The sequence below is a fragment of the Acromyrmex echinatior genome, chromosome 5, assembly GCF_024713525.1.
Source record: "Acromyrmex echinatior isolate Ae372 chromosome 5, ASM2471352v2, whole genome shotgun sequence".
Classification (NCBI taxonomy): domain Eukaryota; kingdom Metazoa; phylum Arthropoda; class Insecta; order Hymenoptera; family Formicidae; genus Acromyrmex; species Acromyrmex echinatior.
The window spans coordinates 16,585,549-16,597,649 of record NC_141856.1 but is presented as its reverse complement, the minus strand read 5'-3'; the positions used below and the strand labels follow the sequence as shown (position 1 = coordinate 16,597,649).

At 40.1% G+C, this 12,101-nt stretch overlaps 1 protein-coding gene across 1 annotated transcript in view; it reads right to left on the bottom strand.

The window, feature by feature from the left end:
• LOC105147952 (uncharacterized) overlaps positions 1-12,101 on the bottom strand; it is a 241,637-nt gene that overhangs the window by 135,488 nt on the left and 94,048 nt on the right. Inside the window, exon 3 of the mRNA XM_087406164.1 lies at positions 10,293-10,494. Coding sequence (XP_087262290.1) covers positions 10,293-10,494 — 202 coding nt within the window. The remainder of the gene's footprint in view (positions 1-10,292; positions 10,495-12,101) is intronic.

Genomic DNA, 12,101 nt, shown 5'->3' with positions numbered 1-12,101 from the left:
AGCTTACAATTACACGCGCGTCATAGAAAGGAATGCGTTATGGAAGCAACACGAGACTCTGCCTACGATAATCGACAATAAAGAGCGATCGTAAGCCTTTATCAAGTCGTAAGCTTACTTGAGATAAGGTCGGCAACCTACTCAGTTCTCACTAAGGTTGATGCCTCGCTTTAGTCAGGAACTTCGATACACCATACTGCATTCTCCGCGCGGAAGAGTTTCGTTGATTTATCGCTCCTTGAAACGAGTCAAATTACACCATTAAATCGTCCCGAACGACAGTCGGCGTGCAGGCGAGTCATTTCGCGCGATCGGTGTACTTCGTTTATGTACAGGATGTCTCACAATCAATCACATTACTGTTCAGTGATGAACAATGTACAAAAGACTAAGGAGAAGTAACAAATATAACAGAAAAAAAGAAATATGCAAATATTAAAAATATAATAAAATATTTGAAAAGTTTTTACCAATTTAAAAAAATAATTATCGAGATTTTATCGCTAAATTTAATTTCATGTATCATTTATTATCACGTTATGTGTTAGTAGTATCAGTTACTGATTTTAATTCATCATTGAAAAATTAGTGAACCTGTAGTATACTTTCAAACGCATTTTTTTTTTTAATTTGTATATTATCTATCATTAAAGAGGACTATAGTTAATCGAGGACACCCTGTACAAGTCCGTAATGTATATCCGTGGAAGACAAAGCGAAATTGGTGAGCAGGGGTCGCGTCATCAAGTCACGAGCTGCAACGAGCGTGCAAGAATCGATGTCGAGGAATCACAAGGGAACGAAGACGACGATGATGACGACGAAACGAGATGAGAGAGAAAAGAGGCCGCGATCCGAGTAAGGGGACAAGGGAAAGAGACGAAGAAACGTTCGGGTCGGTCACGCGTCTCGAACTCAGCAATGGCAATCACAAGTCTGTTATTGCGAGTGGTCTTTCGAAGGCTAAGTACAATTACAGGTTGCTTCGAGAATGAAGCAGTATGCCTGTGCGCGTGTACACGCAGAAATGGATTGTTCGTATCTTCGATCGTCGAGGAATTATGCTTGTTACGGACATACGATGAAGAGCCGTGAAGTCCAAGTACCAGATCGTCTGACGTTATTATCGACGACAAAATCGACGTCTGAATCCAGACATTTCTGCATTTCTGCAACCATTTCTGTATTTCTTAATAAAGATCGTCGAAGATATACGCGGAAAACGGTTGATACGCGGACGTGAAACGCATCGGATACCATCTTCTTTAAACCGGCCACCCGGCGTGACCTAAAGTGACATACCGGTTTCGTGCTGTTTATGTACAGGTTTTTAGCTGCAGCGAAATACGCTAAGAATTGGAGACGTTAAACGGGAGAAGCAATTTTTACAAAAGGATACGAAAAGCTCGTGTTTCATGCCGTTTGTATCTCCCAGACTGAAGGCTGAACAGCGCCAAGCGCGAGCCAATTAAAAGAGTCTTTTTGAATCCGATCTTCAAAACAACATGCCGAGATAAAAGATTACGTACAGTTCCGAAAGATACATTCACCGTGAGAGTGAAGCGGAGGGAGCGATGACCAGGCGAAGAGCCCTCGGTGCACCTCACGCTGAGGTTAGAGGATCCACGTGGTGGAATCCCAACGTGGTGGTTCCTCCGGTCGAAACTCCAAACGCCCGGCGCGGCACTAAAAGTTTCGGGGCGTGGGCAATAATTTACGATGCCGCGTGGTAACTATCCGTAAGTACCGGCGAGAGCAACGCTAATGTTCGTCCTTATGTACTGCGCGTGTCCAGCTGACTGGGGAAGAGTAAAAAGGGTTGAAGGAAACATCGAAGAGAAGGTCGTCGGTCGGAGGCGTTCGCCTTTACTACGTATAAATCTGCGGTCTCTCTTCGCCAACGTCGCGACTTTACGGCCTTTCCACGAAAACCCGCACTCTCCCGAAGTCTCTGTCTTCGCGACCCTGAAACCGCCGACGCAACTACGCAATGTAGGTCTCTGTGTCCCCGGCTAAACCATTCTCGCAGTGAAGCTGCGTAACACTCGGCCGCAGCAACGACATTAATATCTTACGAACTTATAATTATAACTAAACGCAATTGTGAAGGGTATAATTTCTATGTGATAAATAATAGATTTCTAAATACAAACAAATTGTAGAAGACCAAATTTTGTTTGATAAAATAATTTATCAATATGTTCTACTGTACTTTGTAGCTCCTAAGATGAAATAGAATAGAATTCCCCGCACTGATTAAGTCCACCGAAATAATTCGCTTATACAAAACCGTAAATTATGTACATGCATTTAATAACTTCCGATTATAAATAATTGCGTATAAATGATAAAATTATATATATATTATAAATAAAAGCGCCGAATCATTGTATCTCACGTCATTGCTACAATAATAAATTCTACCGAGTAATTGCTATATCATTCATTTACTTGCATTACTGCCTACGCACGCAACTTTAATTAATCATTCTCAAAGTGCAGCACGCCCGAAGTTTGTTGAGGCTTTCTCAATTAACATCCCTTGTTCTGAATTAATAAAAAATCACGTCGAAATTGAATCCCTGCACTGATACCTCGTACAAATTACTACGGGTCATCCCTATTAAGGTTGCGCTTAAACAAACACGAATTTAGTGAATCGTCTGTCTATCGGATAACCGTGGATACTTGTTCATCTTTAATCAATAATATACACCAGAAAGCAATTAATATAGCAATTAGTTCGTGGCATTTACACACTGCGGAACCCCGCCCATCTTTGTGCGCAATACATACCTATCCGTCTTATGTAATATTGTATATAATAAGCGAAATGAAACCTGTCATAAAACATCGTTTAAATTTTTCTATACATTATCTGCTGTTTCAAAGACGAAGAACAAAAATACATAAAAATGCTTGTATTCTGATATTGATTTAATAATTCAAAAATGACTTTTTTCTTATAAGAGACTTTACATCTTCATGCAGATTTGAATATAATGATCGTAATTATATTATCCAATCAGTGGCCAAAGCAAAATATTTTTCCGCGAGCATCTATAATTTAAGAATAAATTGTGAGAATCTGTCTAGTCATAAGTAGATACTTCCCATCGTTTCAAGAACATTGCGAGAAGCGGCTCGCCGACGCCGACGCGGACGTGAGAAGGTTTGAGTTCCCACAGACGCCGAAGAAACTGGGAGATCGCGCGTCCTTGACGTCGACTAAGTCAAAGAGTGTCCTGCAGACGCGCCGAGTCACCATAAGCGATTCGTCATTTGCGAAATGAGAATTTTAAGTACCTGTCGCCCACCTTCGGCGAAGAGATCTACGATGCTAACATCAGTCCGCATCGCGACGAACACTTCGTGCGATCGTAAATATCTGGCTGATAGTGACAATCGTATAAATACGTATTTATACGTCGCAGGAGATAGGAAATTTTTCCTAGAAAATTTTATTTATCACGATGTGAACATTTATAAAGTACGTTTTAAAAAACGGGCAATATATTTAAACCGATATATTATGCAATTTTAACCTTTTGCAATATTTTCGCTCTTCGTCCAACAATCTGAATCTTCGAAGAAGATTAGTTCCGATTTTTATATTATTTCGAACTGTATAAAAAATTCCTGAAAAAAATTCTTACATATTTGTGAAAGCTTAATAACGAATTTTTATCATTATAGAAGTCGAATTGTTATTTTTATTTTTCTTTTTTTAGATTTAAATTTATCTATCAGAATTTACAATTAAAAAATCGACTGTGCCTTTAAAGTTTAATATTGCCGAGAGCATAACCCTTGATTAGTTATATACGATTAGGTCATTCGTGCACATTTCTTTTCTTCGAAAAACTAGACGCATCAAGAATAACATTTATACATTTTTTTTTAAATATATTATACAACCTTATAAATATTTTCTAAAGAAATTAAAGTATACGTAAAAATCACTTAATCATTTATATATATATTTGTTAAAGTGACGAAAATTAACCCGGGACACGAATGCTCATGATGTTTAATAAAGAACCAAATCATATATAGGTACTAAGGGTTAAAAACGATTGGTAGGAGGCGATTTCGCGACACGCGGCACGGTTCAAGCGCGATTTACAGCTCGATGTGAGAATCCACATCCGGCAGCACGACAACGCTCCCGACTTCGGAACAAAAGGACCCAGAGAGAAGAGGCCTTGATGCCGGCCACGTGGAATCGCAGCGGCGGATCGTTAAAGAAATATCGAACGTCGTACGCGCCTCCCCGTCGCGGTCGTTCCATGCGAATACGCCGGAATCGTATCTGTAATGCGATCGCTTTGGCACTGTATAGCGATAGCATCATTAACCCTCCGTGCACCGAACACTGAATAAGATCTTGTTACGCGATATCTGACCCACGGGGCCCGACGCGGAGCGCTCTCGACTCCCTTTTGCTCGCACAACACTCGCTAATTAAACGAGCGGGCAGCCCGCCACCGCAGATACCAGAGCGCGATTGCTTTGTTTTCGTTCGGGACCACGCCACGCTTCCTCCGGCTAAATTAATTGGAGACGAGAAAATAAATAGAGGACCGACCAACCGCCCGCGCCATTCCTTGTAGCAGATGACCGTCACCGGGAGTAAAGTAAACTAAGGTAAAAGTCGCAAAGTGCGAACGATAACGAAAATTGCTATATATCTTCAAGATCTTGTGCTCCCAAACAAAAAGAAAGTAAGCATAATTTCCTTTTTTCATTATTTCACTTCGTGGCCTCGCATTCCTTGCAGTCTTTTTAATTTTGAAGTAGATAGGTGGTTTGAAGATACGTAAATTGATCAGTGGAATGCTCAGAATACTTCAAAAAAATTTTTAATTTCACTCTCTAAAACTTTTAGAGTAAAAGCTCATTCTGGAGAATGAAATGTCACTCTTAAAGATTGAAAATTAAGCCATTCCTTTTCAAGCTTAATTTTCACTCTTTAGAATGCAATTTCATTTTAAAGAATTTAAAGAGTATAATTATATTTTTTTACTGGTATATTATATTGTAGTTACATTAATTTACATTAATTTACATTATCCTGAGATAGAGGGAAAAATAATGACATTTTAAGACTCCTTGTATCTAGACAATATTTTTTATTTCCCTTTTACTCACAAAACAAGATTTTGTGAGTAAAATAAACTATACTTGAGATATATCTTATCTATCCATTTAAAGTGACCACATCTGATATTCGAGTTTATTGCAAGAATTATGTGTATTATATGACATGCAAATTATAATAACAAAAATTCAAGTTTAAGAACAATTAAATAGAACGAAATTCAAGTCCTTTTTCTCTCGGATACAAGTTCCGATTTTTAAAATATATAAAAGATTGAAGGTATTAGAAAATAATTTTTACAAAAAGAAATTAGAACATTTTGAATCCATTTTTATTTTTATGGTATTCCTTTTTTCCTAAATATAAGTAATAAAGTGTTAATTTATTGCACCTCTTTCAAACCACTTCTTCAATAAGATATTACACGGAGGAATTATCTCATGCGACCATGTAGCGGTAACCGTCGCTTGTGTTACTTTTTTTCTTGGGGATCAAAGAATCTCATGGATAGCTCGAGCTAAGCGATCCGAAACATTGGCGTGCCTCTTCGGGAACGTTAACCGGATGATGTCGGCGTTTTTCCCGCGTCGAAGTTCGCGTATCCGCAGGCGTGGTCGAGCGCACAACCGACGATGGCAAAAATGTACCGGCAAGAAAAGCATCTCGCATCCACCTGGATCGTTTAACGAGCAGACGACGCGATCGAACTAAATTCTGGAGATTTATTTCTTCGTGCTTTTTACACGTCGTCGGTTGCGTCATCATATACCACTTCCTGCGATTTTATAAAAAAAATTTCATAATCATTTGCATAACTCTAAGATGTTTTAATCTCCTACTAATTCGAGCAACATGTAGCACATTAATTTCTCGCTTATAAAAACCATCTACCGATTCGACCACATGGTTACGAAAGAACACAGATAAAAAATACATTACTAAATATATTTATTACGTTAGTATTTGTATTTGATATTCATCCATAGAAATCGTTCAGAATGGTGTTCTAATGTGAAGAATTATGCGCACTCCAGTAATATAAACTTAATAACACTATTAAAACATACGCGTGTAATCGAGTTACACGCGCGACTATTAGACGCCCTTCATCAAGGTGTTCATTAATTATTAATCATAATAACCACGGGGCGATATCTCGACGATAATAAAACGAGAGTACATGGCTTTATTCTCTAATGCGCGTTGGATTTGATTTTTTTTAGTCCCGCATGAGCGCCTATAACAGACGGAACATTAATCAAACAGCTCATTAATTACTAAACATGGCGACACGCGTAAACTGATTCGACGCTGCCAGTTTGAACATGTCGAAGACGATAAAAGGCTAGTACGTCTCGTTAATTAATTATTCGATATCAGTTACGCGCTACGAGCGGACAATGTTCTTGGCTTCGTTAAAGCGTATGCAAATGAGATCTGTTCATCAACGGCGCCCAATTAAAGAGTGAATCCTTAGACTATCGAAAGACGAGATGCAGCGGACGTGTGAATGAAAGACAAGCTGCGCGCGGTTCCTTTTGTAGACGACGATTAATGTACGAGACGCTGAGAAATCGATACCAATGCTGTTAATTGATCAACGTAAATTTTGTATAACGTGCTAAGAAGAACAAGTTTTCGTGTACGTGACAAGTTACAATGATGAATTACATATGTCGGTTAGCGATCGATATTAACGATGAAATAATAAATGTTCACGCGAATTATCGATATTATCTCATAAAATTAAGGAAAATTTGATCGTACTTTCATGAATTAAATTTGAAATTAATTTAACGCTTTAAATAATGACACTTTGTATCGAACTAACGAGAAATCGTAAATTATTCGAGGAATCGTATATTATTATATATTTATATAATCGTAAGGCCCGATTGTACTAACGTTACTTTAGCCTTAAGCGAAACTTAAACATATACGTCTTTATTTATTTAGAAAAAAAGATAAAGATACATGTCTAAATCTCGCTTAAAGTCAAAATAACATTGATGTAATTGGAGAAATAAACTAAGAGAAATAAACTTATTTTCGGACCAAGCAAATCTTAGTGCTTAAATATTTTCGAACGAATTAGTTTTGTCCAAAAATAGATTTATTTCTCATTGATTAAGCATTTCAAAGTCAATGTTAAGTCGGTGTTAAGATATTTTATGTTCAAGTTATTAAAAGAACTTGTTAAAAGAGCTACAAGACGTAGACAGCATGGCGATTGGCTTCAAGGACAGTAAGCCATTCTAACGGCCCGTTCGCCATATGACCTTTAACGAGTCTAGACATTCAGTCGCCTAACTACGTTGAATCAACTGGATTATGACGAACGTAAGTGTGCGTTCAACGATTTAATACACGAGCATCCTCGAAACACCTGTATCGGAGCAGCACTCGCGCCACTGATATCTGCGCAATCTTCCTTAACAAACAAGCACCTGTTTATCTAAATATAACATTCGGGCGCACCTATTTTTGATTGATTACTCCCGGTTATTTCGGAGAAAATAAACTTGCCGGGGCATAATTTCGAAATCAGCCCCGTCACTTTACAATCACATCTGATATTTTTTGCCGGCGTTCCTCCCATCGGCGACCAATCGCAATTTCGAGAGTGACTACGCTTTTCGCGCATGTGAACGCAGCTGGAGGGCTCGAAGGTCCCCTTTTCGAAGCGCGGGCAGTAATCATCGACGATGGAATCGCGGGGGATGTAACGATCCGCGAACGAAGGTTTGATCCGCAGCCTGTACTTAGGTCGCACGACGAACGAATACACCCTCAAGCCGTTTCGCCATTGTAGTAATTGTAAGCCTTCGCCTTCGGGACGGAGCTACAAACCGGATCACCGGACCGATCCAGATCGGAGATCACGGTCGCGCACCGCAGGACTCGTTCCGACTCGCAGGGTCACGACGAAGTATCTCGTTCCGCGGCTCTGTGATCCTTATCCAATCAGAAGATTGAAGTTTTTGTAACTCATTAATCATTGGTTTTATCGCTGACATTATTAACGTTTCGAACACTTCATTCTTTCCACTATTTATAGTAAAAAGACAAATTAAATATCTATCAAATGTTACTTACGAAATATATCTTATTTACTGTGAAATATATTTCATTTCTGTAAAATATATCTCAGTAATTGCTGAAAAAAAAAAAAATAAAATAGATGGCCTATTTGTTAGGAATAAAATTTTATTTCAATGAAATAAATATATTTCTCACAAATATATTTTTAGGCATCCTTTTCTCAATGTAAACATCAAAGATCCCAGATATCAATTTCAATTTGAAATCAGGAAATCATCGTTGAGCAAAGATTTACAAAAACCCTTTAGGGATGTTAAATTTTTTTTAACTGAAAAATACGCGTGTACACGTATGTTATGTGCGTTAATGCTACCGTAAACCTTTGTGGCAGCGATTTTATACACTCGAATTATATAAAATGCGAAAGAACGCGATAAAAGACGTATCATTACTCACGAGTTACATCCCACGATACCGTGCCTCTGATTACATAAACGATCGACTGATAAATACCCAGGGAGTGGTATGGAACCGAAAAGGCAGGAGAGAAAATTGTCGAGAGTGTACATGCGAACCTACGCTGCAGGGAAGACTGCCCTACGCGATCGACGGGAAGAATTCCCTCACGATCCACTATTCCGAACCGAAGCGTTGGTTATGATCGTAAGTACGTTCTTCTCGTGAAAACGCGCGCACGGAGGAATCTCAAAGCAACGCGCCACCAGCACGATTCTGACACGCGAATCGGTAGCCGCGAGCTTGCGATCCTCGAGCATGCTGCTGCTGCTCTCCCTCCCTCTAAATGTCGAGTAATTTTCCTTGACCCTTGCTCGCGAGATTTCCGCCGTAAGAAGAGGCTTGAAACGAGTAGCGAAGTAATAACGAAAATAAAAGCAACAATAAGTTTTAAACTAAGTAAGAATATATGAAACTATTATATGAGAATATTAACTAAAGGAAACTCGTCATTGTAATACGATTTATTATGATAAAAAAAAAATTACATTTTATTTGAATAATTTATACGTATGACGTACCAATATAAGTCGTATTACAACGAATAAGTCAAGTCAAACATCAAACCGTCTACCGTCGGATCGCAGGAAGAGAAATTCCGCCTAATTACAACGATATAACGATAATATCAAGGCGTGTTACGAGGCGAGCACAAAAGACGCCCGAAGGATACCATCACGGATACGCGAGACGTCGCGATATCGAGATGAAAAGCACATATGGAACGAGATAAATGCTCGCGAGTGGTAAACGCTGCTTCGGCAATTGCCTGTGGCGCGTAATCAAACTCGGTGCTGTTTTCTTAGCGAACCGGCGAAACGATGCGGACTACGTCACAGTTAATAGGGTCTACCCTGAACCCGTTACCATGAAGACTCCATTCGGCCCGGCGAAACCACCGGCACGAAAAAAGGCGCGTCGGAGAGATATCTATGCCGAGTGCAGGCAGATATGCGGTTGCAGGTTGCGGCAAAGGTCGTCGGGAGGCTCCGAGGTGAGGAGTTCCCACACTTCAGAGCTGCCTGCAGCACTAGAAGCGCATGGGTCAGACGCCACTATATGCCTGCGGCGGCCGTCGTGGCCAACGCGATGTTACACGAGACGAATAGGAACCTTTTCTGCTATTACTGTATTCTCACAGGAATCACAATCCGGTTGTGAACAAGTTTAAAAACAATCCCGAGTTAGAATTCGTAATATCGTATCGTAATTTCTATCGCATCAGTAACGTTCTAAATGGCAAAAATACGTCGCGAATATTTTAGCGAGTAGCGTTTAATTTCAGTCTAAATGGAGTCTCTTGGAAAATTAGAGTAATAATCGCGAACCAGACATTTGTCATTGATCATCAATTTCAAAGCAACATCCATTCGATATTCTATTCGATATTCGATGGAAGTCGCGAAGCTAACGGAGGAATTTGACGCATCCGGGAAATCGATGGAAGCGAGCGAATCGGTGCCTCGTGTAACAGAGTCTGAAAGTGGGCTCGGGGCTCGGCGCGTGCAGGACGTGATTGTGTCGCGTTTCTCGTCTCTCTCATCCCCGAGCGAGCAGCGAGTTTCTCTCTCAGTTTCTCTCCATCGCTGCCACCACCTCTCACCACTCGCCCCTACTACAGGTCGACTCTTACCTTTTCGACGTCCGACTCCTTTTTGCTTCTCCTTCGCTCCTCGCTACGATGGAGAGGACGGCTCCCACCGCCTCCGCTCGACCGCGACTCTGCAGGCCCGGCTCGTGCTGCTCTTGCTGTACCTAGCAGACCTCCAGTGGCGTGGATACTCGCGATTTTCTCGATGAGTCCGCCGCATGTTGACTCGTGAGATCGATGATATCTGAAATTCAGAAAAATTCATTTGCCGATTATAATCTGGAGGGTGATAAAGGGGTGAAATTAGCAAAAATATCCCGGTGAGAAATAAAAGACAGACACCCTTGCGATAATATAAGTATACTGTATTTAAAATATCAGTTATTGTGACATCTGGATCAAAGCTCTCTAATGCTCTAGAAACAATTTGTATAAAAATTCGCAAGTTTCGACGTGGCGCACAATGAAATCGATAATCGAATCATTTCGAAAGCTCACGTTTTAAGCGATTAATGTAGCGTCTTTTGTTAGTAGAAGTTCAGATTGAGAGATTATTGTCGACTAAAGAATTAAACTTCTTCGTCCGTTCGAACCTGTCCTGTTTGCGACAAACGTAAAATTACAAAAACATCTGTCTGTCATTAAACGTAATGTATGAGGCAATCAACGAACATTGACCGGATATTTCTGCGTCGATCACCGCTACTACTTTGCTGCCGATTGGGTTTCGTGCCATTCAGAAGAGGGAAAAGTATTTTCTTATCGGAAAAGACACGTAAGAGGATCTTGACAAATCGTCTCGTTAGGTTCGATAGTTACGCCAGTGTTCCTAGGCAAGGCGCGTGGCTGGAATGCGGCGCGGCGAAGCTGTCGCGAGCGACTGGAACTTGCCGCACGCCACTAAAAGTGGGAGAATGGGAACCAAGATTCTGGCGAATGATACTCTCGCGAGTATCGAGGATCTGAAAAAAATATTTCGAATTGCTAGAATCGACAATTTTTTTATCCACGGCTCGAGATAGTCAGCGGATCATACTCTAACAGCTATAAAAACTGAAATGCCGATTAAACCCGCGTACAAATGTAGCTCACTAGCTCCTTATAAGAGAGAATTAAACCAAAGACACGAGAAAAATATGGTTAAAAGTAACTCGTGGAGATGCCTCCGCTTGTCCCCGTCGCGATAAACATTGCTGATCACAGCGTTAGATTAAGGTATTAAAACATTGCATGAACACGGCGGTTTTATAATGATACTTTCATGGACGCCCACTGAGATTTTTGTAATACCGACTATACCCTGCCAATTACATCTTCTAACTCCCTACGTTTCTCAACGTTTAGAAAATAAAGCTCTTCATTATAATACGTCCTTATCGTCGCTACGGGTTTCGTCCTTTAATCAGCGATTCTATATAACTAGCGAATGTACGGTGCTTAATAAGAGGGACCGACTTAATTACAAGGATATATGGCGAATGTTGATCCCATTCGGCCCTTCGAACCATACACAACGGTCAACTATATCGAACCGAAACCCAATTTGCATACCGAGCTGGATACTCTTCTCCCTTTTCTCCCTTTCGAATTCGCCGCCACGTAACTCTCGCGTTGCGGAAATATTATTTCCTGCGCCAGATAATTCCAATGTGCCCTGCTGCTTTTTTTTTTGTAACGTAATGACATCCCTAATTATTGATATCTGAAAATTTCGTCATTTTGGCGTTATCGGAAAATGTATCGTGAACTGTAAATTACCACATGCAAAAGAAAAAAATTCTCACATATTCAAGATTGTCATAAATTCCGTCCTAAATTCTATAATTTTTCCCTAATACTTTCAATAGTATT